This window comes from Pagrus major, chromosome 3 (genome assembly GCF_040436345.1).
Source record: "Pagrus major chromosome 3, Pma_NU_1.0".
Taxonomy (NCBI): Eukaryota; Metazoa; Chordata; class Actinopteri; order Spariformes; family Sparidae; genus Pagrus; species Pagrus major.
This window is the reverse complement of record NC_133217.1, coordinates 10762885-10787726: the sequence shown is the minus strand read 5'-3', so window position 1 is coordinate 10787726 and position 24842 is coordinate 10762885. Positions and strand designations below refer to the sequence as shown.

Below are 24842 nucleotides of genomic sequence, written 5' to 3'. Positions count from 1 at the left end.
TTTTAAGTGGAGCGTTACATTTGAAGTGTTTAAATGTCAGTGAAAATGAATGGACTGTCCCTCCAGCCAATCAGTGTGTGTGTGAGTGTTTTCTGGTGTCCTGCTCCTCGCAGTATTTCGTTGACTGCTCCCCAAACTTTCCCGGTTTGTCATTTCTGTCCCATGATGCGGTGACTTTGTCCACGGCAGGAAGGAAGAAGGGGGGAAGCGGCACCGTTTGACTCCGCTCCGGAGAGTCTGTCCTCAGTCCCCCACCCCCCTCCACCCCCACTCCCGGTTAATTTACAGTAACTCCCGGGCGAGTTACTGGCTGCTTTTTTTTCTGTTATTACACGGGGAATGATATGGCTGTGTTGAAGATACAAGACCAGGTAACGTCGACGCTGTCTATCTGATGCTAACGCTAGCTAGCTAACATTTAGGTTAACGTAAAGTTAACGCGTTGCTTGGTGCCCCCAGTTTGCGTTCTCAGTCAACAGCATTACACATCGACTGTCCTTTGCATTGATAGCTTAACTTTACAAACATTTAAACAGCTAAGTGGTCAAATTCACGTCTACTTATACCCGTCTGGAGCATTAAGTTTTGAAAATAAAGGTATAATGCCTAAGTTAATGTCGCTTGTGCTCGCTATCGTTCTCCGTTAAGTCAACCGACATGGTAGCTAACTAGCTAACGGTGACCAGTTAACTGGAAACAAGTTAACGGGAGAGCTAACGTAATGTCACCTGTTGCTTTACGTTAACTCAACTTAGCTTAGTGCAAACGCTCCGTTTCATGGCAAATGAATGCTTACACGGCTGTCTGTCAGTTTTCTTGGGTGTTTTTGATTGTTGCTGCGTGTTGCTTCTTGTTGTGGTGGTGATGGACTGGTGAACACAGCTGGATAGCTACGAGATTAACAGGGTGGCTAACTCTCTGCTAATGTTAGCAGCTTGAACTCATGCAAGACAAGCATTATGCAACCGGCCATTGTTAAGAGTATAACAGTAAAGTTAGTAAGACGTATTGTCTCGAATTGGATTGCATGTTTCCGAATTAAGCTAACTGACTGACTGCAAGCCGATATTGTGCCCAGGGAGTTTATTTTGTCAGCTGTCCATTTCAGCTCCCTGCTCCGAGGCAGCTGTGGGCAGTCACCTGTTGCTGGAGATAAGAAGGGCTGTCAGACTAAAATAGCAGGTGGTGCTGGCTCTAAAGTCTCCAGCTGTGGCCACGAGTTGGACACTTTCCACACGCTTAAATCAAGTGTTACGAACACTGCTGGGAACTAATGGCAGCCATACACAGGGAATTGTAGTGGACACATGCACCAGTAGCTTAGTAAGTAAATAGTGGAATTAGGCTATACATCGTTGCTATTGGCCCACTTTGTCAAGTGTAGCCGATCACATTGACAAGGGTTTGTATGTTAATGTCAGAGTGCAATAGTGACTTTATTGTCCACTGGCCAAACAGCTAGTGAATGTTCAAATCTTACCAGCCACTTAATGAATTAATAGTGTTTTCTGTAGAGCCCGGCCAATGCTCGAGTTTTGGGACCGATGCCGTTATTAGCAAATTACAACCTCCAATATCAATTTATCGACTGATATACACACATCAGTGTGGTTATCAACAACTTGTGACAAGGATGTGTAATAGAGGCAGGATATTTGACAGTGTATCAATTAACTATAGTCTAAAATAACATCAGAACACTGAAACAGTAAACTTCACTGGGAAATGAATGATTACACAGTATCCCAAGCATCTTTTTCTTGGAATAATTTACAAGTAATTATCCCAATAGATGCTCGAAATAGATGCAAAACTCAAGTGTCAGTAAGGCTCTACAAAAACACCAGTAATCTTTTAAGTGGCCGAAAAGCTTGAACATACACTAGCCATTTGGCCAGTGGACAAAAAACCTTGCTCTTGCACCCTGAATTCAACGTACAGTCGCTGCCGTCAGTTCCCAGAAGTGTTAATAACCGATTTCAGTTTGTGGGAAGCCTCTAATTCATGACCACAGCTGGACCAACACCACCTGCTGCATTGTAATGTCTAACAACAGTCAGGCCAGGCAGTCAGTGACCAAATATTTATTGGATAGTGGATACAGCTTTAAATATGATATTTGTGTTCTCTTCGCCTTTTCAAACCATTGTAAATTCAGTGAAATTGTTTTGTGATTGCCAGGCATACAAATCTTCTGACTTAAAGTGGGGATAAACCGATTATGGGATTAAATATTCAGCAGTTTTCAAATTATTGAAAACAAAGTTTTTTTTTTCCTTTTCTGATTGCCGATTGGATTGTATACCCGTCACATCGAATAGCCTATCAATACTAAATAATCTGAATCTGCAAAGTAACTAGTATAATGTAGTGTAGTAAAATTAATAAAAAATCATGATATTTGCTTCCAAAATGCAGTGTAATGTGAGTAGAAGTACAAACAAGAAGAAAACTAAAATACTCAAGTGTAGTACAAGTGCCTCAGAACTGTAATTAAGTACGGAGTCTGAGTAAATTGTATTTCATTACTTCATTTCATTACTTTCCATCACTGCTGATTCTAAAGTTTGACACAAAGGTTTTAATTACTCCTGCAGATGTTTATCCGTTCCAAATATCAGTTATAGGTCTCCTTGGTTACTTGTAATTGGTATAAAAAACACATCAGTCAATCTCTAATTTAAAACTACTTATTCCATTTTACAGACTAGTATTTATCTCCTAAATATAATAAGAGTAAAAAATGTTCATTGAAGTAATTATGGCAGATAAGTACTTAGAAATCCTATTAAATGTTGGTTCAATATTGGCTTAATTTGTCATTATGATAGAGAGTTTTGTAACTGGATTTTGGTAAAAATCTGAACTTCAGTCAAAGTAGGTCAATGATTGTGCAGCTCTGCGGCCTGTCCTGGTCTGACCAGTCTTCCGGGCAGCCGGCACAAACGCAACAAACGGAAGTTTGTGTGTGTGATTAGATCCCCCTCTCTATTCTCCATTGTTCTCTGTAGTGCTGGCTGACAGACAACTGGACAAGTGGACAAAAATAGTCCCACTGAGGGCAGGACTGGGGACAGGACTGAGTGTCACTTTTGGCAGTGGTTTCTGTTTGTCCTCTAGAGGGCATCCATCAGCTTTAGTGCATTCAGAGTGTCCTAACCTGGCGATGAAGAGAGAGATGGTTGATGCATTTTAAGAGAACACACTCAACGAAACAGAAGGTCACACATATAAGAGAGTGTATGTTTTTTATCTGTGTTTACTTGCCCATGGCTTCTTAGACGTGTCCATGATGCTTAATCAGCAACATACTGTAAATGGCTGGTAGTCAAAGAGCCTCTAAGCACCATGTAACATCTTGTTTAATTAATCTATTTAATGAGGCATCATGACTGTAGCCCAGCTAGTAGACTTGAGTCGCTTTTTGTTGTCTATTTATTGTTTTTTGTTTATTGTTTACTGTATGGCACACGCACCTTCGAGACCAAAACAAATTCCTTGTATGTGAAAACCTATTTGGCAATAAAACTCTTTCTGATTCTGATTCTGAGTCAATGTCCCAGGCCACCATTAGGATATACACTGCAGTACACAGCAAAATAAGTACATCATTTGGATATGACTAAAAATGAATGAAAAGTAGGACCTGAAGCTTGTTTGTCACAATCTGGTATGAATATCAATGTCACTTTCACATCAGGGTGTATTTTGGTGCATTAAACTTTACTTATATCAGTTCAGATCTATGTAATGTGAATGACTCTTCCTCAGTTTGCCACTCTGAGCATTTAATGGCTAGAATGTTGTGGCATTCAGAGTGTGCCTACCATACATGTAATGTCAGGACATCCTCTCTTGACCTTGAAAAGCTTTGAAATCTGTAATTGTTAGCATCTTCATTGATGCTTTCTAGAGCCTGATGAATACTGGACTTTTAGAGCTGTTCCCGATACTGGGCAGTAAAAACATTTTGATATTGATATATCGCATGATATTCAAATATACAGAATATAGACATAAACACACGTTTTTTGCAATGACCAAAACACAACCACTCAATAGTGGTTGTCATACACTTACAAATGTAATGGAGGCAAAGTATTTTACAGTTTACCAATAACCTTCATTGTCCAAAATGAATTTGGAACATTGAAACTGTTAACTTCACTGGAAATTTAATAATTATAACATATAACATAAAACAAAAAATCGCCACATATCGGACACCATGTACGCTGATACTGATATATCTGTGACAGGCCAATATCCACTGACCAATATATCAGTCAGGCTCTACTGCTGTCTGTGTGAGTGTCCCAACACTTGGACCCACATGTGCCGGCCTTTGTGTGTCTGGACTGGGATTACATTACACAAAGTGCATCCTGTCGCAGGGTCAGAGCAGAGGTCAGTGCACGCTACATACTTTCACTTACATATGTCTCACTGGCACGTTGAGTCTCTCATGGAGTAAAGCTTGTAGGTTGTGTTGGGATTTTATTCGGGCCTGCATCCTCATGGTGTTACAGTGAGATCAGGTTAACCTTCTGCATTTGTCCCATTGCTGTAGGAGCACCAGCTCAGCAGAAATGCAGCAGGCCTTTGAGCTCTGCCTGCCTTGTGAATGTGTGGCAATGTGTCTGACACATCACAAAGTTTTTTTTCAGTTGTTGCTTGTATTTAGGAATTCTCATCTGAATTTCATTTTGATCACTCCGTACTTTATGTGTTTACCTGCCTATTCCACATGTTTGTCTATGCTTTTGAGTCCTGATTACATCTTAAAACTCGTGAATACACACAGTTCATAGAAAGACTAATTTCTGTTTGGGAAATCTGCTCTGTAAACATCTCTGGGCTACACTCCTGAGAGGATCCCAGTTCTAGCAAATGGGATAGACAAAACATTGGTTGTTTGTTTATATACTTTGCTTCCCAAACATCATTCTTTATTTGTGGCTTTGAAGCAAATCTGTAACGTCAACTCATTTGCCGCAGGAGCAGAAAGCTTGTTAAGCTGTGTTTCATATTAAGTTTATAAATGTTAAGTCCATTATACTCAAAATTTAGGCCTGCAGCCTCCATCCAACTGAATCTCTTCTCATTCGCCCTCCCTCCCTACGTCCCTCCCTTGGAGTTAATGGGGTTGTGTGGCTTGGCAAGATTGCTCTATTTAGGATCTGCGTTGAATATGAAGGAGACCGAGACACACACACACAGACATGCACGCACAGACTGGTCTTGTTAGCTACCCTCACATTCTCTGGCAAAGCCAGTTTGTTCCAGTTTTATAATGAGGAGATGGGGACTTTTGAAGCTATGCCACCGATACACCAAAAGGGATACTGGAACACACACACACGTACACACACACACTAGTCTGGTATTCATTTTCTTTTATTCTCTCACATTTAGAAGGAATGGCAACGTCTATTTTAGCACCAACTTTATGACGGTGGAGGCTACTGAAGTCCTGTTTAGTACAACACTGTAGTGCAGTGCGTACGGTTTTGTTTTTACCATTACAGCTTTTTTTCTCAAGCTTGGCCATGTAATAGAATATGCGGAGACCTTCACACTATTACTATTAATGTTCAATACCAAATATCAGAGCTTTGTTGAACGGATTACATTGAGAACCGGAAAATCACAATGCAGACAGAAGTAAACATTCAGGACAGTGTTGAAGCTCTCAACAAACAACATGGCACTGGGTGCTGGGCTTTCAGTAAAGAATCAATAGTGCTGCACCATCATTCTCTACTGTAGCATCACCATGCCACTTTCGCTTTTGTTATTAAACATAAGTGAACTCATGGGGCACTCGTTGGTCTGCACTATATAGCAAGTTACCTGAAAACAATTAGGCATTGAAATACGGCACCATCTGTCCTTCAATCCAGTGTTTCTCTTTTTCCTTTGCCATTGATTTAACTTTTTTCTGCTTCTATGTATCACTCTCTCTTTATCTCAGTTTCTTTACATTCTTTATTTTGAGTCACTTTTTTTCTCAGTTAACTTCTGTAACCAGTTTGTACCCATTGCTGTCCATCGCCCCATCTTTGTCCATTGCTCCATTCATGCTCAGGTTTCTTTGTGTTTTCTAGTGCTCCACAGTAGGTACCTGCCTACAATTATTTGCTCTCTCTCGCTTCCCTTTCATCCCTACTCCCCTCCCCTTTCTTTTCACTTTCTCTCTCCCTCTCTCCCTCTCCCCCCTGTCTCCTCCTCCCCCTCCTCTCCCTCACTGTCTCTCCTCTTGAAAGAGCTGGCTTCAGCAGTCTGCCTGAAACGAGCGACGCATGCCCACTCATACACTGGCTGCTACGGCCCCCGGTCCACGCTAATCACAGGGTCTCTGTGTGTGTTTGCATCTGACGTGTGTGTGTGTGTGTGTGTGTGTGTGTGTGTGTGTGTGTATGTGTATGTGCGTGTTCCTGGCTGCAGCACAGCAGTGAGGATATGTAGCTTCCTGTGTGCTGCTAGGCAGCCCAAGCTCATTCTGCCGCATGCCGCTTACCACCACCATTACGCAGAGGAATTCCCTGCTGTCTCCGCTACTGCTGCACACAGAGAGTGTGAGTGTGGGTTAGTGAGAGGAGAGAGGAGGAGAGGAGACATGCTGCAAAGCAACACTGACAGATAGAGGACAGACTGGATTTCACATGGGATCTGACATGAAGACGTGCAGTGTTTGTTTGCGAGGAAACCACTCGATGTATTGGATTTATTGCTGACCTTTGTGCTCCTTAATTGTGCCCGTATGTAAGAGGGAACACAGTGTATTTATGTGTGCATGTGAGAGAGTGTGTGTGTGATTGTGTTGGTGTGTGTGAGTGTTCCTGATGCGGTCGGAGCGGGCTAGCCGTGTGTGTATCGTGGTGCTTGAGGAGGTGGAGGAGGATGAGCCCTCTTCTTCGCCCCCACCTCCTCGGCCCAAATCATCTCCAGACCGCAGATCCCATCATGCCTCTCGAAGGGCTGCTGCTCAGGAGGACAAGGTGAGACGGGTCCTTCTGTTTGGTTCGTCATTCATTGAATCAAGCTAGCTTAATCTGAATCAGCAGCATTGTTTTGTGTGAATGACAGCATCTACTGGGGCTTTAAACAGAGTGGTTCACTCATACCTGGCCTGAAGTTTTGTGTTGAAGTGCATAGTTACATGTCCCATTGCATGACAATACGATGCACTGCCAACACACGCCATCCAGCGCTAAATATGGCACCGATATAATCACCAATATAGCCCTGCCATATGAGATGGCTGCTGGTTTGTATAGATTATTGGCAAAGCCTGGGCCTTTGTTGGCTGTATAAAGGGCAAGCCCACCATTGAAACATGGCAGTACGACTTTTCATCCTGTGTAAGCTGCTCTTTGAAGTGAACAAGGAGATGGAGGGGGAAAGCCAGCTCTGATGACAGGGTTTGTGCTCGTAGTCTGCGTCTACCTTCTCAGATCTCTGACATAGTTGCCGTGGTCATCAGTGTAATAGGCACGGGACAGACGCCTACATGCCTGACAACCTGACTTATTTTTAGTCGGGATGGAATGAGAGAGGGATGGGGAAAACGGAGAGTACGGAGCAGATGCACATCATAGCATTTGTGTAGTACTGAATGGTACAACTTGGCAGCCCTTGCTGGGGGTAAAGGTGAGGTGTGCATGAGGCAAAATGTTATCAGGCACTCTTAGTGTTTCACTTTACTTTGAGTACCTTCAAACCTCCTAATTCATCATCAGCATGTCAGTGTTCGTTTGTCTATTTTGTCAATGCATTTTCAATAATGTTGCCGCACAAAGAAAAGCACAATTTACATTTAATATCTATTCAATCTGCTTAAAATCCTTATACTAATTACTTATCCAGACATATTAAAACAAGAAAACAGTTTGCTAGAATTATCAGGTAATGGAATAAATGGAGTAGTTGTGTAGTGTAAAATTACTTCGTCATTCTGATCTGTGTGTGACAAAAAGTGATTTATAATCATCATCACTGTAACTAACAAGTCATGGATCTGCTGTTTGTTGTCAAGCAATATATATATTGTAATACCAAATATCAGCTATTGAACTAAATGTATAAAATAAATGGTTTGCAGGATTTAATGTAAAAATGAAAAGCTCTTGTGCTCTGTAAAATGATGTAGGTAAAAAAAAATTCAAATGCAGGCCAAAGATGTTCTGTTATAAATGCACAAGTTTCATTTAGATTTTTAGCATCAAGGTTTAAGGTACTATTGGAGAGATGGATGGATGGATGGATGGATGGATGGATGGATAGATAGATAACCACAAATAACTATGAAAACATCACGTGACTTTTATTTTGAATCCAGTATAAAGAACTTAATTGTGAGCTTAATATAGCGTTACTTCCCTTAACCTTTGATTTGAATGGACTCACTGTTACAGATCCCACTCAGTATCGGGCACCATGCTCTCATGCTCACGCCAACTGCTTACATTCATGCACACAGTAAATGAAACTAAAGTGATAGACAGTATTATAGAGGTGTGCTCAGTTTGTTTTTGTATCTCATTCCTTTGCAGCCTCCTTCTTCTGGGGAAATTTGTCATCTCTTCTTAAGAATACCTTGTGTCACCAGTTTAAATTGTCCAAATAAATAGTGGAAATACTTTAGCATGTATGGCTTACCTAGTCATTCTTCCTCATATCCTCTTATCTTTTCCACACTATTTACATTCTTATCAGCTGGCCCTGCTCCACGTGGCATGACAGCACAGCTTTATCCCCTCACCGAGTCACACATTTACGGTATGGTGTGTGCATTCATGCGTGTGTTCATGTGATGTCTGATGCAGCTGCTTCTGTTGTAAACAAATTGGTGATATACAGGCATGGCTCTCCCCCAGCTCAGGATTATAGTGTCTGTGTGAGAGACTCTCCCATTTGTAGCTCTCATAACTCTCCGTGATAACACAGTTGTCAGCATAGAAAATTACTGCCTTGCAAATCGAGTATGTAAAAGTGTACATCAGCATTTCCTCATCTTTTTTTTTTTTTTTTTGGTCTCTGTAGCCGTCTCTATTAAGAGCCATCTTCAATGTGGACCCAGATGAAGTTCGCTCCCTCATATTCAAGAAAGAGGATGTCAACATTCAGGTAAGTCACACTCTTCTCCCAATATACTGTATATGTTCATGTTCTGATCGTACCCTGACACGGTAGCTTCACACACACACCGTGCCATATAAGAAAACACCAAGGGGAGCAGCAGTTAGCCAGCAGGCTATGATTGATCTGGGTTCCTATCGATCGTGTGACTGACTGAGAGTGCCTTCTGGCAGCTTCCCAATCTTATATAGTTGTCAACCAGGGCAGGAAACGTGAACTGTTCATAACAGTACCCTCTCCTGTGGTCAAAGGACATAACCTTCACCTGATAGCTCTCCTTTTTCCCCCCTCTCATCGCTTTCGCACTCCTAATACAGCCTATTTCCTCAGTTAACACCACATTTTGTCGTCACACTCTTTGTTTTTCTCTCTGTGCCTCTGTCTTTCCGTGGGCCCATAATGCTGGGGTCATCACGCTGGAGTCAGCAACACTGGCCCAGGCCTATTGCAGTCACATGACATTTGTTTATAGCCCCACTCTGTTGATTGCTGGCTCCTGCACTGAAAGAGAGAGAGGTGGGGGTGCGGCAGCAGGGTGTGTGTAAAGTGATGGAGGGAAGTGAAGAATGCAAGTGAATACATGATAGACATGTATTCTGCTTGTGGCTCTAGTGTCATGTTTCTTGTGGTCTGTAGCCGTGTAAGGTCTATAGATTCTGTTTGGAGTATGTCACTCTATCATGATTTGTGTGACCATGTGTCTGAAGGCCTATGTTTGTATGAAAAACAGAAATATTGTACATGCTTAAATTTTTCTGTGTTTTTGCATCAGGACAATGAGAAGCGGACGCCACTGCACGCTGCAGCCTACCTGGGAGACGCTGAGATCATCGAACTGCTCATCCTCTCAGGTAAACACCACAGCCCAGCCTTTAATCTATCAATCTGTTCAGCCATCCATTCAGTTTCATTTTCACACAAATATCAACAGTATTAGTTCTCCTGAAAAGCTTACTCATCCGGCCACATTGGCTGTTAGCAGCCATCTGGTCCTGTTTTTCATTTGTGCGTCCGCACAGTATGAACTCTCCTAAATGTGTTGTTTTGTTTAAAGAAACGTAAGATTTGTGTCATTATACGGAGGAAACTAACTTGTTTTTTTCCAGTAAACAAAGATCAGGTTCGTTTACCCTTTCTTTGTTTCCTGAAAGCTTACCCCATCCTCTTTCGATCCCACAATGCATTCCTAAATTCTTAAAATTTACTGCCAGTTCCTCATCTCTTTCATTCTCACATGTCAAGAACAGGTTGGAGTTGAGAACCAGTTCCAAGTTGTCCAATTCATCAGAATCGTACGAAACATATCAATTTCTTTTATTGATGGCGGTGTGTTTTTCTGACAGTTGCACATAGCAAAACAATAGGCTTGTCACGATTCTCCAAATCAACATTTCGATTTGATTTTCGATTCTAAGGTCACAATTTGATGCAAATTCCGATTTCAACATTTTCTTTTTTTCAGCCCTGATGACCATTGTTAGACTGTAACAATCTCAGATCAACAGACCATTGGCTTTATGCCTTTATGACTGTCATCTAATTTTCATATTCTTTCAAAATAAATAGTAAAATATCAAGTCTGATATGTACTACACTACATATGGTCAAATAAAAAAAAATTATTTCAAATGTAATCATGTTTCACATTTCAGCTCAATCATGAGCTCCCTCACCTGCATATACCACCAGGACACGTACCGACACATGCAGGTTGGCAAAATGGTGATTGAATGCTATCTCTGATCAATCAATTTTCGGTTCAGAATTAAAATTGTGACAAGTAGAAAGAGAGTCATGGCAGAGAGGAAGAAACGGTCCAAAGTATGGCATCATTTCAAGAAAGAAAGATGATGACAGAGCTAGTTGTAATGTCTGTAAAATGATCCTTTCAAGTAACGGTATAAACACCAGAAATATAGTGTAACATCTTTCTATGCAACATGTGCTTAAATTCCAGGAATGGCATTTATTTGACACTCTACACTTGAGTGCCACTGCTTTCAAGTCGAGCACCACATCATGCCATGCAGACAGGGATAGCATTTTTTTTATTTGACTGAAGAAGCTAAAAGAAAACAAAGACTATTCAGACTAACACATATGCGCTGAAAACCTTTGTAGGCCTACTTTTTTCCCCACACAGAAAATTGATTAGGAATCAATAAAGAATCGGACCAGTAAGCAGAAACAATAATGGCATTGATATCGATAACATATTCTAAGTTCCCATCCTCACATGTTGCTCCCTGATCCCTCATTAGTTTCCATGCTGCTCAGTGACTGTCACACTCTCTTGGTCACTGATGATTTATCAATCATCAGACAGGGTCGATGGCAGCTCGACTTTCTGTGAACTAAGAGCTGAGCACGTCAGGAGGTGGGGCCGACCCTGTCGTAACACAAGCGTATGTGTGATCACTGTTTCTCAATAACGTGAAGAGCAAGCAACAGGTGCAGCTTTAGGGCTATTTTAACCCCCAAGCTGTGCCAAAGAGGATCATGGGAGTTTTATATCTTCCAGGCACTGTTGGCTCACAACACCCTCTTCGCATAAGTCATGTAAAAAGCCTTTTAAACACTTGGTTTGTCTTTTTTTACTCTTTCCTCTTCTTTTTCTTGGGTAAAAGACATTTAATGTATCTTTCAATGATGAGACATTTTTACAGGTTTCCGTTGTTGACATATCTCTGCCATCTTTACCTCTCATTCTCTCTCATCCTAGGAGCCAGAGTTAATGCCAAAGACAACAAGTGGTTGACTCCTCTTCATCGAGCTGTTGCCTCTTGTAGTGAGGTAACACATTACACAAACACACTGCTGCCAATGTGTTCTGTGGTCAGCCCCTCAGTGATAACGGGACTATACTCTTCTTTGTAGTAAGCAATGAAATGCACTAACTCTCACTAATTAGATGATCACATCTTTTTTATACCCCTGTTTGATAGACAAACTTTCCCACTGAAAATAGTGCTGCAACAAACTTCTTTCATTTCAGAGTTGGTGCAGCAACACACATACCAGATAAAATATCTTGTAGAGGTCAAAAAATTGTTGCTGCTGGGATAATGTTTACAGATTTGTACAATCCGGCCTTAAAGGGGTAAAATTATAAAACCACTGTGCAGTGTGTTGGTGTTGGATAAACCCTCAAAATCTCTACCTATTCTGCTTGGGTCTGGGCAACATGCCCACACTAACACAGCCCCTCATGTTTTTTCTCGCTCTTGGTGCTATTGTCGGCATGGAAGCCCCCTAAGAATAGCAAAGACTTTTATAACCACCCACTCACAGCCACCTGCACACACTCTCGCATACTTTGTTAGAACACTGAGGCTTATTAGTAAATAGACCCTCTGTCTGCACACTCTGACCCATTCTCATTCTCCATCTAGGATGCAGTGGCAGTGCTGCTGAAGCACAGCGCAGATGTCAACGCCAGGGACAAGAACTGGCAGACGCCGCTCCACGTTGCGGCTAGCAACAAGGCGGTACGCTGCGCCGAGGCTTTGGTCCCACTGCTCAGCAATGTCAACGTGTCTGACCGGGCGGGACGCACAGCCCTGCACCATGCTGCCTTCAGTGGACATGTTGAGGTTGGTCTCTTTCAGGCACGCACATAGAGACACTCGTAGACATGTCTACATCCAACTAATTTCCTTTTGTGTGATAGATGGTGAAGTTGCTGCTGTCCAGAGGAGCCAACATTAATGCATTTGACAAGAAGGACAGGAGAGCCATCCACTGGGGAGCCTACATGGGTGAGTTATAATGTCTGGCTCTAATGCAAACACACTTTTTTATCAGACTAGGTGAAGCCTCTGTCTCTCCCTAGTCATACACACTGCTTTCTGTAATGGCTAAATTTGTTGATTTGGACTCATTTCCTCCTCTCCCTCATCTGTTTCAGGTCACCTAGAGGTGGTGAAGTTACTGGTGGCCAGTGGAGCAGAGGTTGACTGTAAGGACAAAAAAGCCTACACCCCACTCCATGCAGCCGCCTCCAGTGGCATGAGCAGCACAGTGCACTACCTGCTGAGCCTCGGGGTCCACGTCAGTACAGACACACACACATATCCATGTGCTAGCAGTTTATTTAATGTGCCATGACCCTTTGACCTACCTCAATCTATGTAAAATATTCCCAAGTCAATAAAATGCAAAAAAGGCTGACAACATGCCACACATAAACATCGATGTCTTCCCTCCTTGCATAGGTCAATGAGGTGAACGCCTATGGCAACACTCCTCTCCACTTGGCCTGCTACAACGGACAGGACGTGGTGGTCAGTGAGCTCATCGAGGCAGGGGCAAATGTCAACCAGGTGTGTGTGCGTGTGTTTCTTTATCTGAGATAGCGTGTTCTTGGTAATTACATGTGTTTAATTGTGTTATTTTGTACCTTGCTTCAGGTGAACGAGAGGGGTTTTTCTGCTCTGCACTTTGCCTCCTCCTCACGCCAGGGGGCGCTGTGCCAGGAGCTGCTGTTAGCCCACGGCGCTCACATCAACATGCGGGTGTGTATATTAGCAGATACACTGAAACACAAATTTAGCTGAAAACAGTATTATATTGATAGAACTGAAGTGAGTGTACATCACCTGTCATAAGTGTCCTCAACTCATGAATTGTGTGTGCTGCCCGGCATCAAGTATGAAGTTGACACGACAGTGTTGTTAACACTTTGGTAGCAGTGATGGAAACTGATATTAGGTCCCCACAGCGTCAAGATGCCAGGCCATATGGACGATGAAGGGGGAGGGGATGGCTCCCTGAGGCTGCAAGCTGCTTGGGGAATATGTGTGTGGGTGTGCATGTGGTCCACAAGGGGGTCTAAGATAGCTTCTGCTCATTCTGAGCTTTCTAACACTGCAGTATTAGACTCATGGTAGACACTCACATTCCAATACTGGCCCTTTAACATAAACTGCAACACTGATATATAGACTAATACTCTACAGAAAATCAAAATCATTTGCCTCCACTGTCTCTCCCTCCATCTGTCCAGAGTAAGGACAGTAAGACTCCCCTCCACATGGCAGCTACTCATGGAAGGTTCTCCTGCTCGCAGGCCCTCATTCAAAATGGTAAGAGACTGCACAGTGTGCCGTCTGCCTTCTGTCTGAATTCAAATGAGTTTGCATGTTCTGGTAGTGAATGTAAATGTGGTTTAAATATGGCACAATATGCAAAATGATCTGTATATTTTCAAATCAGGGCTGCAACTAGCAATTATTTTCATTATCAATTGATCTGCCAAGTATTTTGATGATTAGGAATAACCAATGAACTGAATAGTCTGTAGAATGTTAAAAAAAATGTAATAAATGGTCATCACAATTTCTTAGAGCCCAAAGTGTTGTCTTCATATTGCTTCTATTGTCCGAGCAACATTCCAAAACCCAAAGACTCTTTATTTACAATCATAAATGACAAAGAAAAGTAGCCAATCCTCACATTTAAGAAGCTGCAACCAGAATATGTTTGACACGTTTGCTTGTAAAAATGACTAAAATGATTAATCAACTACCGAAATGGTTAGCAGTTATTATTTTGGATTGTCTCATCAACTTAACATTGCAGCTCTAATGGAAATACTTGATTTATGTGTGAGTAGGAGCTGAGATTGATTGTGAGGACAAGAGCAGAAACACTGCCCTTCACATCGCTGCCCGTTGTGGCCACGAACTCATCATCACAGCACTCATCAAACATGGAGCCAACACCGCCAAGTTAGTAACAATTGACATTTAACCACCTGTCTTATCTTCTCACTGAATATATTCTGTGCTTTTGTTATGAGAAGCACAAATAATCTGATGACTGGAGATGTTTAAACTCAAGAAAACATTCTATCAATCTTTTTTTGTTTTCTTTCTGTTATCTGTCACACCTTTCCCTCCATGTCCTGTGATGACTTGCCTACTCTGCGTCCGATCTTTTCAGGAGAGGAATTCACGGGATGTTCCCCCTACACCTGGCAGCTCTCAGCGGCTTCTCAGATTGCTGCAGGAAGTTGCTGTCCTCAGGTACATACATGCTGACTCCATTCTTGCCACTCAAATCACCTAGTTGACATCCTAATGGGTGCTGATTGCATATTTGCGCAGGGTTTGACATAGACACCCCTGATGACTTTGGAAGGACCTGTCTACATGCTGCTGCAGCTGGAGGGTGAGTCATCGTTCCTGCTAAATGCCTTATTGTTTCATTTCTCAGCCTCTCATGCTTTTATTTATTCCTTGTTCAACATCAATCACCCTATTGTTTTATTTTTCTGTCTATTAAGTGCATTTTCAATCTAATGTAATTAGCTGTTTTTTTTAATCACAAACAGAAAGCTCATGTGCACTGAAATATATAGTGTATATATATGTGTGTGTGTGTGTATATACATATACACATGTGTGTGTATGTATGTATGTATGTATGTATGTATGTATGTATATAGATAGATAGATAGATAGATAGATAGATAGATATACACACATATACGACCTTGTACTTGTCAACAAAAATGTCATTGTTAAGCTGTCTGTTCAACCAGGAACCTGGAGTGTCTAAACCTGCTGTTAAACATCGGAGCAGACTTTAACAGGAAAGACAACTTTGGCAGGTGAGCTAAGTATCAATTTAAATCATAAGAATGCTAGGGATATAAAAAAATAGATATGAAGACAGAGCTAGACTTCTGCAACACTTTGGGAGTAGAAGGAGAGTATGAAGTTGTCACTGGGATAAATAATAGCTGATTTTGACTCTCTGACCATCCCAGGACTCCACTTCACTATGCATCAGCCAACTGTAACTACCAGTGTGTGTTTGCTTTGGTGGGCTCTGGAGCAAGCATCAATGAGCTGGACCAGAGAGGCTGCAGCCCCCTGCATTACGCTGCTGCAGCGGATACTGATGGGAAGTAAGTTCTGCTCTGTGTTTAATTGATACAGTTTATAGAGCATCAAAGAATCCTCACTGTCAGACAACGACTTTTTGTCTTTTGTCTTTGTCAGGTGTGTGGAGTACCTGTTGAGGAACGATGCTGATCCAGCAGTGAGAGACAAACAAGGTTACAGTGCAGTGCACTATGCTTCAGCCTACGGACGCACACTCTGCCTGGAACTGGTGTGTACAGCTGCCACACAGAGCGAAAATATGTTGCATGTCTTACAGAGAGAGTCAGAAAATTCAAAAAAGCATGCAAATTAAATCTGATCTCTTCCATATGCTAAAATGTTTTAGATTTGTAGGGAAGTTACAGTACACAAGTTCACTTGTCATGGTATTATAAACAGGCTTTGTCTGTGTTGTTTTCAGATGGCAAGTGAGACGCCTCTTGATGTGGTAAGAAAGAAATTTCCATCTTCCACTGTTACACAATGAGCCTTTACATTGATTCTTTGCAGGTAGCTCCCTCTGCTGGGCAGATGGGGAACATGGTTAGGTCATCTGGTGGGTAGATGAAGCTACAGAGAAACCTCATCTGTCTTGTTTTTGGTTAGATAATAAAGTGCAAGTCAATGTTGCATGCATTTAGCAAAAAAATAAAACAGCTTCTTACTGTCTTTAATAAATTTGGAGCTCATTGAGCTGTGTGACCGTGTCTGTGCAACAAGTGTGAGGAAGTGGATGGCTATGTGTACAAACCTGCAATTGAAATGAAATATCTGTTTATTTCAGTTAATGGAGACGTCAGGAACGGATGCGCTGAGTGACTCGGAGAGCCATGCCCCCGTCAGTCCACTCCACCTCGCGGTGAGTTCAAGGATTTGTCAGTGTGTGCGTGTGTATTTGGATCTCACTGTCTCTGCAACGTCTATTACCATAAGACATAAAAGAAGTGTGTCTGTCGGTGTGTGTTTTCCATTGATTTAGGCTTACCACGGACACTGTGGAGCTCTAGAGGTTCTCCTGTCGTCCCTGCTGGACGTGGACGTTTGCAGCCCAGAGGGCAGGACCCCCCTCAGCCTGGCCTGCTCCAGGGGTCATCAGGAGTGTGTCTCCCTGCTGCTGCACCATGGTTCCTCCCCCATGACCCGGGACTACACACACAAAAAGACAGCCATACATGCCGCAGGTATACATGCACGCAGTTGCACAAACAGACACAAAAAATTTATGTCACACCTTCACATCACATGAACGAGATTTATTAATTTTCTGCCTTTTTTAAAATGGGAAAAATGTATTTGCTACAGAAAAATAAGTCCTGTCCTAGCATGTGTGTGCGTTTGTCTGCCACAGCTACGAATGGCCACCCAGAGTGCCTGCGCCTGCTCATGAGCAACAACAACCAACACATTAATGTAGATGCACAAGACATCAATGGACAGTAAGTGCGTGTGTTTGCATAGACAAAATGGCTGCGGCTGGAGGCTTTCATTAAGATTATCATGCTACTCTTTTGTTTAAGAAGATTACTTAAACAAGATTCATTGGAAATATAAATGGAAATATGACAAACACTTATTTTAAACTGCTTACAGGACTCCGCTTATGTTGGCGGTGCTGAACGGACACACAGAGTGTGTGTACTCTCTACTCAGTCAAGGAGCCAGTGTAGAGAATCAGGACCGCTGGGGGAGGACGGCACTACACCGAGGGGTGAGACATTCACATACATCTACTAACACTACAACTTTATTTATGTTTGTTAATCATAATGTATTTATTTATCATTTCTAATGTTTTTCACTTTATAATCTTTCACGCAGGCGGTGACAGGGCAGGAGGAGTGTGTGGAGGCCCTCCTCCAGCGGGGGGCCAGTGTGTGTGTCAGAGACATCCGGGGCCGCTCCCCTCTACATCTAGCATCTGCCTGCGGTCGTATGGGTGCCCTAGGCGCCCTGCTGCAGGCCGCCACTACCACCTCACATGCTCAGACACACCTCACTGACAACCAGGGCTACACACCACTGCACTGGGCCTGCTACAATGGTACTGGAACCCACTATGACACAGACAGACATGTCTGGTCTTTATGCAGCCACAGCAAAGCAGTATTTCCATCTGTTCCTCCTTATTTTTCCCTAGGATACGATGCGTGTGTAGAGGTGTTGTTGGACCAGGAGGTGTTCAAGAAGATTAAGGGCAACTCTTTCAGTCCACTGCACTGTGCTGTGTAAGATCATCTGTCCATCTGTACCAATGAATATTTGTAGACACTGAACTGAGGGTATATGACGGGTTGTGTTGTGTGTTTCAGTATGAACGATAACGAGGGAGTGGCTGAGATGTTAATTGACTCTCTTGGCACAACAATTGTCAACTCCACTGACTCCAAGGGCAGGTGAGACCTAAATGACATCATGTTTATATGAAAGCTGTCTAGCTGAGCACAATCTATCATTAAATGTGTCTGTGTTGATGCAGGACCCCCCTTCACGCTGCAGCTTTTTCCGACCACGTGGAGTGCGTCTCCCTTCTCCTGAGCCACGGAGCCCAGGCCAACGTAGTCGACACACACTTGCGCAGGACACCGCTGATGATGGCAGCTCTAAACGGACAGACCAATACTGTGGGTCAGTACATGCACTGACACACAGATACACTATAAGGCTTTGATGACCTTCTGACATGTAATAATCTCATGTGTTGCAGAGGTGTTGGTGAGCAGTGCTAAAGCAGACTTGACACTACAGGATGCGCACAGGAACACAGCGTTACATCTGGCATGCAGCAAGGTAACAATTCACAGAGACAGGATATTAAAGGGACAGTTCACCCCAATTAGAAATGCATATCCTTCCTCTTACCTGTAGAGCTATTATCCATTTACGTTGTTTTATGTTTGATGTCTGCGTTTTCGCTGTATATGTAATATAAACACACAAAAAAAAAACATTTTGAAAACTCAACAGCAGTGTCTCTCCAAAAATCATGACCCGGTTTCTCAAGATAATCCACAGACCTTGTTGTGAGCAGTGTCATGTTGGAACTATTTTCTTTTGGTATCACTGCACAGAAGGATGCGTGCATCTACTCATGACAGCGCAGGATGTAAACATTAAAGGCGTCCTCCTAACCTGAACTGTCATGTTAGCTAGCTTAGTTGGCCCCTCTTCCATGAGTAGATGCAGCTTCCTTCTGTGCAATGTACAATGTACATTCCCCTACTTTTAAGGTGGTTAGCAAAAGCAGTGGTTATAATTGGTCAACTGTACTAATTATTTTGCGCAATACATCTATGATTATACTTTTAATATTTCACTGCTCCTCACTTTGTTCTTCTCAGGGTCACGAGACGAGTGCCTTGTTGATTCTAGAGAAGACCAGCGACAGAAACCTCATCAACTGCACCAATGCTGCTCTCCAGACGTATGTAGTGTTCCCAGGGGTGTAAGCAGGCACTCTGCAGTGCAGCGGGGTAATCTAATAAATTCAGACTGGATTTATTTTAACACTACATCTCCCTCCACCCTCCTGCAGGCCTCTGCACGTAGCAGCCAGAAAGGGATTGACAGTGGTCGTCCAGGAGCTGCTGGGGAAAGGAGCCAGTGTGTTAGCTGTAGACGAGAACGGTCGGCTTTCATTTCACTGCTGTAGCACTTGCCTCACTATTCAAATGTACCTCTAAAGTGAATTGTGACCTCTCTTGCTCCTTTCTTATCTGTAGGTTACACTCCAGCTCTGTCCTGCGCTCCCAACCGGGATGTGGCCGACTGCCTGGCACTCATCCTCAACTCTATGATGCCCACCTCCCCCATGGTAACCATAGCAGCTCTCCCTGCGCTTTCCCTCACTCAGACAGTCATCAACCACCATCCCACCAACAACCACATCTCCAAAGGCGTGGCCTTTGACACCCCACCTCCTCTGAGGCCTGACCACGCCTCCTACTGCAGGCCAGAGCGCCCGCTGTCCTCCGTCTCTGGGGACGATGAACTGAATGACTCAGACTCAGAGACATACTGAGGACTTTCCTGCTATTGGACAGAGCCCCACAATACTGGCAGGCTAGCCAGCCACTCAGGAGCCTTAATAGACCACTGACAAGGCAAGCAAAGAGGGAGAAAATAGAGCCAGTGTGCAGATTATTTTTAGGTAAGCCTCTTTAAATCTAAAAATAAACCTTGTTGCAAACCAGATGTTGGTTTCCTTAAGGTGCATACTCATGGGGTGGAAAATAATGTAGTAGAAAACAAAATAAGGTGAATACACACTACATTTCTCTCAGACAGTATCACTGTATGGTCAGTAACATGGCCAGTGTCTTTTTAAATATAAAGTAATGTTTTTCTTTTTAAATTAAGCCTATACTCTTTGCTGGTCCTTTCTGGAGTGGTTTTAAGCTTTTTCGCAGTTTTTCTTTCAAATATTAATAGAAGAGCATCTACTGGAGGAAAGCTCAGAGGATTGTTTTGTTTTTTCTAGCAAGATTGTCTAAAGTAAAAATATGGGGACAATCTTATGGGACCAGGACATTGACTACTGTTTTCCCTACTGTACTCTTAAGTTTTTATTCAGAGTTCTTCAAGCTATCATGGAAAACAGTGACGGCTGTCACATTGGTAATGCTTTGTTCTCGAACCACTTTTCAATTCCTAGGAGAGGAAGTCATTATTGAATCCTATGAATTTATTCTGAGTGGAAACCGAATCCTTGGGAGCTGATTCTGACAGCAGGTGGATGTAAGAACCATTTACTGTATGTTTGGTCCAGGGCTGAGTTTACTGAGGACCCGAATGAGCAACCTGAGGAACTTTAAACTTGAGAAGCTGTAATTACTCAATGTCTATGTACTGTACTGGAGACGGGGGGAAAGTGGCTGACACTGTGTATACGTGTGTGTGTAAAAGAGATGGTGTGTTTGTGCACGTGTGTGTGTGTGTGTGTGTGTGTGTGTAGGAGAGAAAAATAAATAAATAAATAATGCCTTTTTAGGAACAAGAAACTTTCAGGCAGAGGATGAACGCTACTTGGTGCAATGTTTTTAAAGATTAAGTAATGAATGAATAAAGATATTTGTTTTTGATTTATTTATTAATTGTTTAATGCTTTTTTTTTTTTATCACGCACATGCGATTCCCAAACTACTTCATTCACTGTCCAGGTGATACATTCGTCCATACAGAGAGGCAGTAACCAGCCCAGCAGTCATGTTGGAGTGTTTCATGCTCACTCTGCCGTCTGCAGCTGTTTCCAGATTCTCTGGCTGCTCCAGGACCAGCTTGCTAGCCAAAACTGACGGGTACACATATTTGGTCCCAAACTTCCCCTCCAACAGGAAGTCCATTTTAGTCTCAGCCTCGTCAACTTCCTGTCCACAGGAAGTGACGTCCGACCCTGCACAGCGGATTAGTGCGCACACCTGAAAGAGAAATATAATTGTGACAACAGTTTCATTAAACAGTTTTAAATGTTCAAACTTCTTCTCATTCATACCTGCAGGGCATAGCGTCCGTTCACAGTATGTGTTCCTGCAAAGGCTCCTAATGCGTAGAGCTCTTTACTGATGCTCTGAGGTGAACGCTGGTACTGAAGATAGCAGCAAAATGTGCCATTGCACACCTTCACTTCCCCCTCTGTCTCGTTTAAGAGGACAAATGTAAACGGGTCATACATCATGGATGAAATGAAGGTGGTTGAGGAGGGAGAATCAGAACAGCTGTCTTTGTGACAGTATCCAGAGTCTGTAGCTGTAGAGGATGTGGAGTCATCCCTAACTACGCCCTCCTCTGTGGCCACACTCTGATTCACCCACAGTGGGTCTAAGACTGGCACCCTGGCCACCAGCAGTCTGCCCTCCTCTGGGTCTCCTTTCTGTGCGTGGTGATAGGTGGCAGAAAAAGGGGTGTAGATACCACTTCCTGTCATGATCAGACAGTCATTACGAATGTTGGCTGCTAGCAGGGTGACTTTGGCACCCAAGCTTAATGCCCGCTGGAACTGGATCGTGTCCAGTAGAGGGCGCTGGTTCATCCAAGCTGTGGGGTAGATGAGCTGACGCACACCCTGAAAATGGTTGAGAGAGAGGTGGATGTTACAAAAAGGTACCAACCAAAAGAATATAGAGTTCGGTACAAATTTTGAGTGGCTGTTAATCTACCTGCTCCACCAGGGTAACTGTGGGCTCATGGAACAAGATGTCAAAGCAGATCAATAGGCCAAACCTTCCAGCAAAAGGTGTATCAAATGTGATGATCTCAGGTTGTGGCGGTGTGTCAAAGGCGTCCTCAAAGTAGAGGTTGTACTTGTGGTAGCGTGCCACCAGCAGGCCATCTGACCTGTGAGAAAGAAGATACTGTGAGCAGTTCACATAGAGTAGAAATTATGCATTGGTGCACTTGCCAGACTTTGGCTAAACTACTTCTATTTTAAAGGTCTGACTACACTTAACCTGAAAACCACGTTGGTGTTGAACTGCCAGTGTCCATCAGGGGGACAGGAGGAGGAAGGGTCGGTCCTCAGGGGGCAGGGCTGCAGGTCAGGCATGTTGGCCACCAGGTAGAGGTTGTTATTGCGGGCCATACAGCTCAACCTCTGGAGAACCTGTGAAACACAACCACACTCAAATCTGATTTAAATTCAAAGATTGGTGCTGCATGGAGGCTATGGGCAGCCTAGTGGTGGCTACATATCAGTACTGATTTTACACCTCAGTGTTGTTGTGTTTGTCTGGCTCTGTGCAGGGGTTCCAGCTCTCCTGCTGGGGGTCAGGAATGGTTTCTAGGTAGCCGGAGATGGATGAACGGCTGAAGTTGAAGCCTTGAAGACCATCTTCTGGAAACACCAGGATCTGGGCACCCTGACCAAGGGAAGATGAGGGCCAAGACAGATATGAGACTAGCTTCATTATTCTAATGTAGTCTTATACTCTTTGACATTATAGGTACTTCTTTAAATGATCTTACAGAGAACTACAACCACTGATGACTGAGTATACATTACTTGGCAACACTGACTTTTTGCAGCAATATATACCCACCATCCCACCACTGTTTTTTTTTTTTTTTTTTTTTTTTTTTTTAACTTATGCCAGAAACTGACCCTCATATTTAGTGGTCTCTGATTATTATCCAAGCTCAAGTAACTAATAAATATTCTGTCATTTATAGCAAATGACATCTGAGATCTTACAGTTTGAGTTAAAATAATAATAATAATGTAACAATGTGTGACAGTTTAACTTTGAGTTATCCTCCTCTGAGGACAAGTTAGTCCCTTCTGCATACTGTAACTGCAGCATGAGCTACCTTTCTTTTCTTTCTCAAGCATTACGTAAGATATGGATAATCAATCAACATTACTGTTCATTATAAAGTTAGTAATCAGCATAACTGTTTCTTTGACCGAAGGGCTATCTTTTGTCCTGACCATACCTGCTGGGCGGCCCGGGCAGCCTGCTCCTCGTAGATATCCAGGTTCCTCTGCAGGTGTTGCAGGGCAGCGGGGCGGGACAGGGGGACATGAGGCTCCGGGTTCAGGATCACGTTGTGCTCGTACACGGCAGCAACATACGAGGAGTCTGCAACAGGCTCAGTTTGGACAACAGCCGACGTTAAAGAAAAACTCACAAAAACGACAAGGCGCAGAAACATAGTTTCTTCTCTGAGAGACATGAGTGGTGTGACACTGACGGTCTGGTGACAACACCGCACCTGAGAGGTCAGAAGTCCTGGAGGCAGGGGTGAACAGCTGACTCAGCTCATTCTACAGCTGCGAGGCGATGAAGCTCCCATTGTGAATACTGTTGTGTTTAAATCAGGATCCTTATGGCAGATCGTGCAGCAGCCTCATGTTTTACATGATCAAAACCTCATCTGCTGGACTGTCACAGAAAGCCGCTTTTTCACAGCAACCTGGCAAGTAGACATAAACAAAACTTTTATTTTGAAAACACAAGACAGGAAACATTGGGAATACAACCCGGAAGCACCTTAAAAATATGACCCCTCAACCAGCATGAGAGGAACCCAAGTGAAAACTTTCAGGAGAGGAGGTAAAGGACACACAGAAATCCTATAGAGAGTATTTGAAGGAATATTTAATAGAATTTAGTCGTTTTTTTTTAGTTCATTTATTTTGTTTTATATACTCTATGATGTACAGTAGTGTCATATATGCCCATGCTTCTCTAGGTTTACTCTAAGTAAAAACTTTGATCTTGCCACCACCTGGTCACGTGTTTCATGTCACTCTCAATAGTTTGAAAGGAATTCAGCAGTTTTCTGTAAATATTAATGTGTATTGACTACATTTATGTTTAATGTATAATAATAACAGCTAATAATAATAATATGATACTAAAAATATATATGATAACGTCAGTAGCATGGCCACTTGTAAAAATATCAAGAAGTATTTTGCTTAAGAAACATACTAACAGCTGCAGAAGCACAGATGTTGCACAAATTTCCAGGATCACAAATCTCAAAACAGAAAAATTACATCAGATTGGCTTCCTAAAGCTGTGTTTGGTAATGACTTCAGCTGGCACAGGGCTTGATTGACATTGGTGTCCAAGCTAGCCATGTCAACACTCAGCAGCCCCGGCCTGATCTTTGCTGGTTTTCAACACTGAACTCGTGCAGAACTTTGCACTTCCAGCAACTCCTGTTGTAAGCGGATCGGTGCTTTTTGGCTGAGACACAGGAGATGTGAGGCGGTGTAACAGTCAGCCTTCATTGCAACTAGTTCTTTGTTAGCAGTTTGGTGTGCAGGGGCCTTTAAATCAAGGCCTTGCTGTCATGACTGCTGCACACAAA

The 24842-nt window shown here is 42.9% G+C and overlaps 2 protein-coding genes across 2 annotated transcripts; one reads left to right on the top strand and one right to left on the bottom strand.

Annotated features, from left to right (window-relative positions):
- The first annotated feature begins 176 nt into the window (after positions 1–176).
- Positions 177–21113, top strand: LOC140994049 (serine/threonine-protein phosphatase 6 regulatory ankyrin repeat subunit A-like). The gene is made up of 29 exons (XM_073463634.1): positions 177–371; positions 9046–9129; positions 9914–9992; positions 11864–11934; positions 12534–12734; positions 12812–12899; positions 13049–13191; positions 13356–13463; positions 13551–13655; positions 14147–14225; positions 14756–14870; positions 15085–15167; positions 15249–15312; positions 15686–15754; positions 15914–16054; positions 16149–16260; positions 16453–16479; positions 16816–16890; positions 17011–17212; positions 17380–17467; positions 17622–17739; positions 17850–18072; positions 18169–18256; positions 18341–18424; positions 18508–18656; positions 18736–18818; positions 19370–19452; positions 19564–19655; positions 19751–21113. The coding sequence occupies exons 1-29, from the start codon at positions 345–347 to the stop codon at positions 20047–20049; spliced, it is 3180 nt and encodes a 1059-aa protein (XP_073319735.1). The 5' UTR covers positions 177–344; the 3' UTR covers positions 20050–21113.
- On the bottom strand, positions 21099–23711 carry LOC140994053 (biotinidase-like). Its single transcript, XM_073463639.1, has 6 exons — positions 23457–23711; positions 22733–22882; positions 22475–22626; positions 22184–22361; positions 21520–22089; positions 21099–21445 (listed from the first exon to the last, which is right to left on the bottom strand). The coding sequence occupies exons 1-6, from the start codon at positions 23694–23696 to the stop codon at positions 21173–21175; spliced, it is 1563 nt and encodes a 520-aa protein (XP_073319740.1). The 5' UTR covers positions 23697–23711; the 3' UTR covers positions 21099–21172.
- Positions 23712–24842: the final 1131 nt, after the last annotated feature.

Coding starts and splice junctions, on each gene's coding strand:
- LOC140994053 (XM_073463639.1), bottom strand. CDS start 23,696: ATGTCTCTCAGAGAAGAAACTATGTTTCTGCGCCTTGTCGTTTTTGTG. Junction 22,627..22,732: donor ACAAACACAACAACACTGAG/GTGTAAAATCAG, acceptor TGTGTTTCACAG/GTTCTCCAGAGGTTGAGCTG. Junction 22,090..22,183: donor CAGTTACCCTGGTGGAGCAG/GTAGATTAACAG, acceptor AACCATTTTCAG/GGTGTGCGTCAGCTCATCTA.
- LOC140994049 (XM_073463634.1), top strand. CDS start 345: ATGGCTGTGTTGAAGATACAAGACCAG. Junction 16,261..16,452: donor GCACACTCTGCCTGGAACTG/GTGTGTACAGCT, acceptor TGTTGTTTTCAG/ATGGCAAGTGAGACGCCTCT. Junction 19,656..19,750: donor GTTAGCTGTAGACGAGAACG/GTCGGCTTTCAT, acceptor TCTTATCTGTAG/GTTACACTCCAGCTCTGTCC.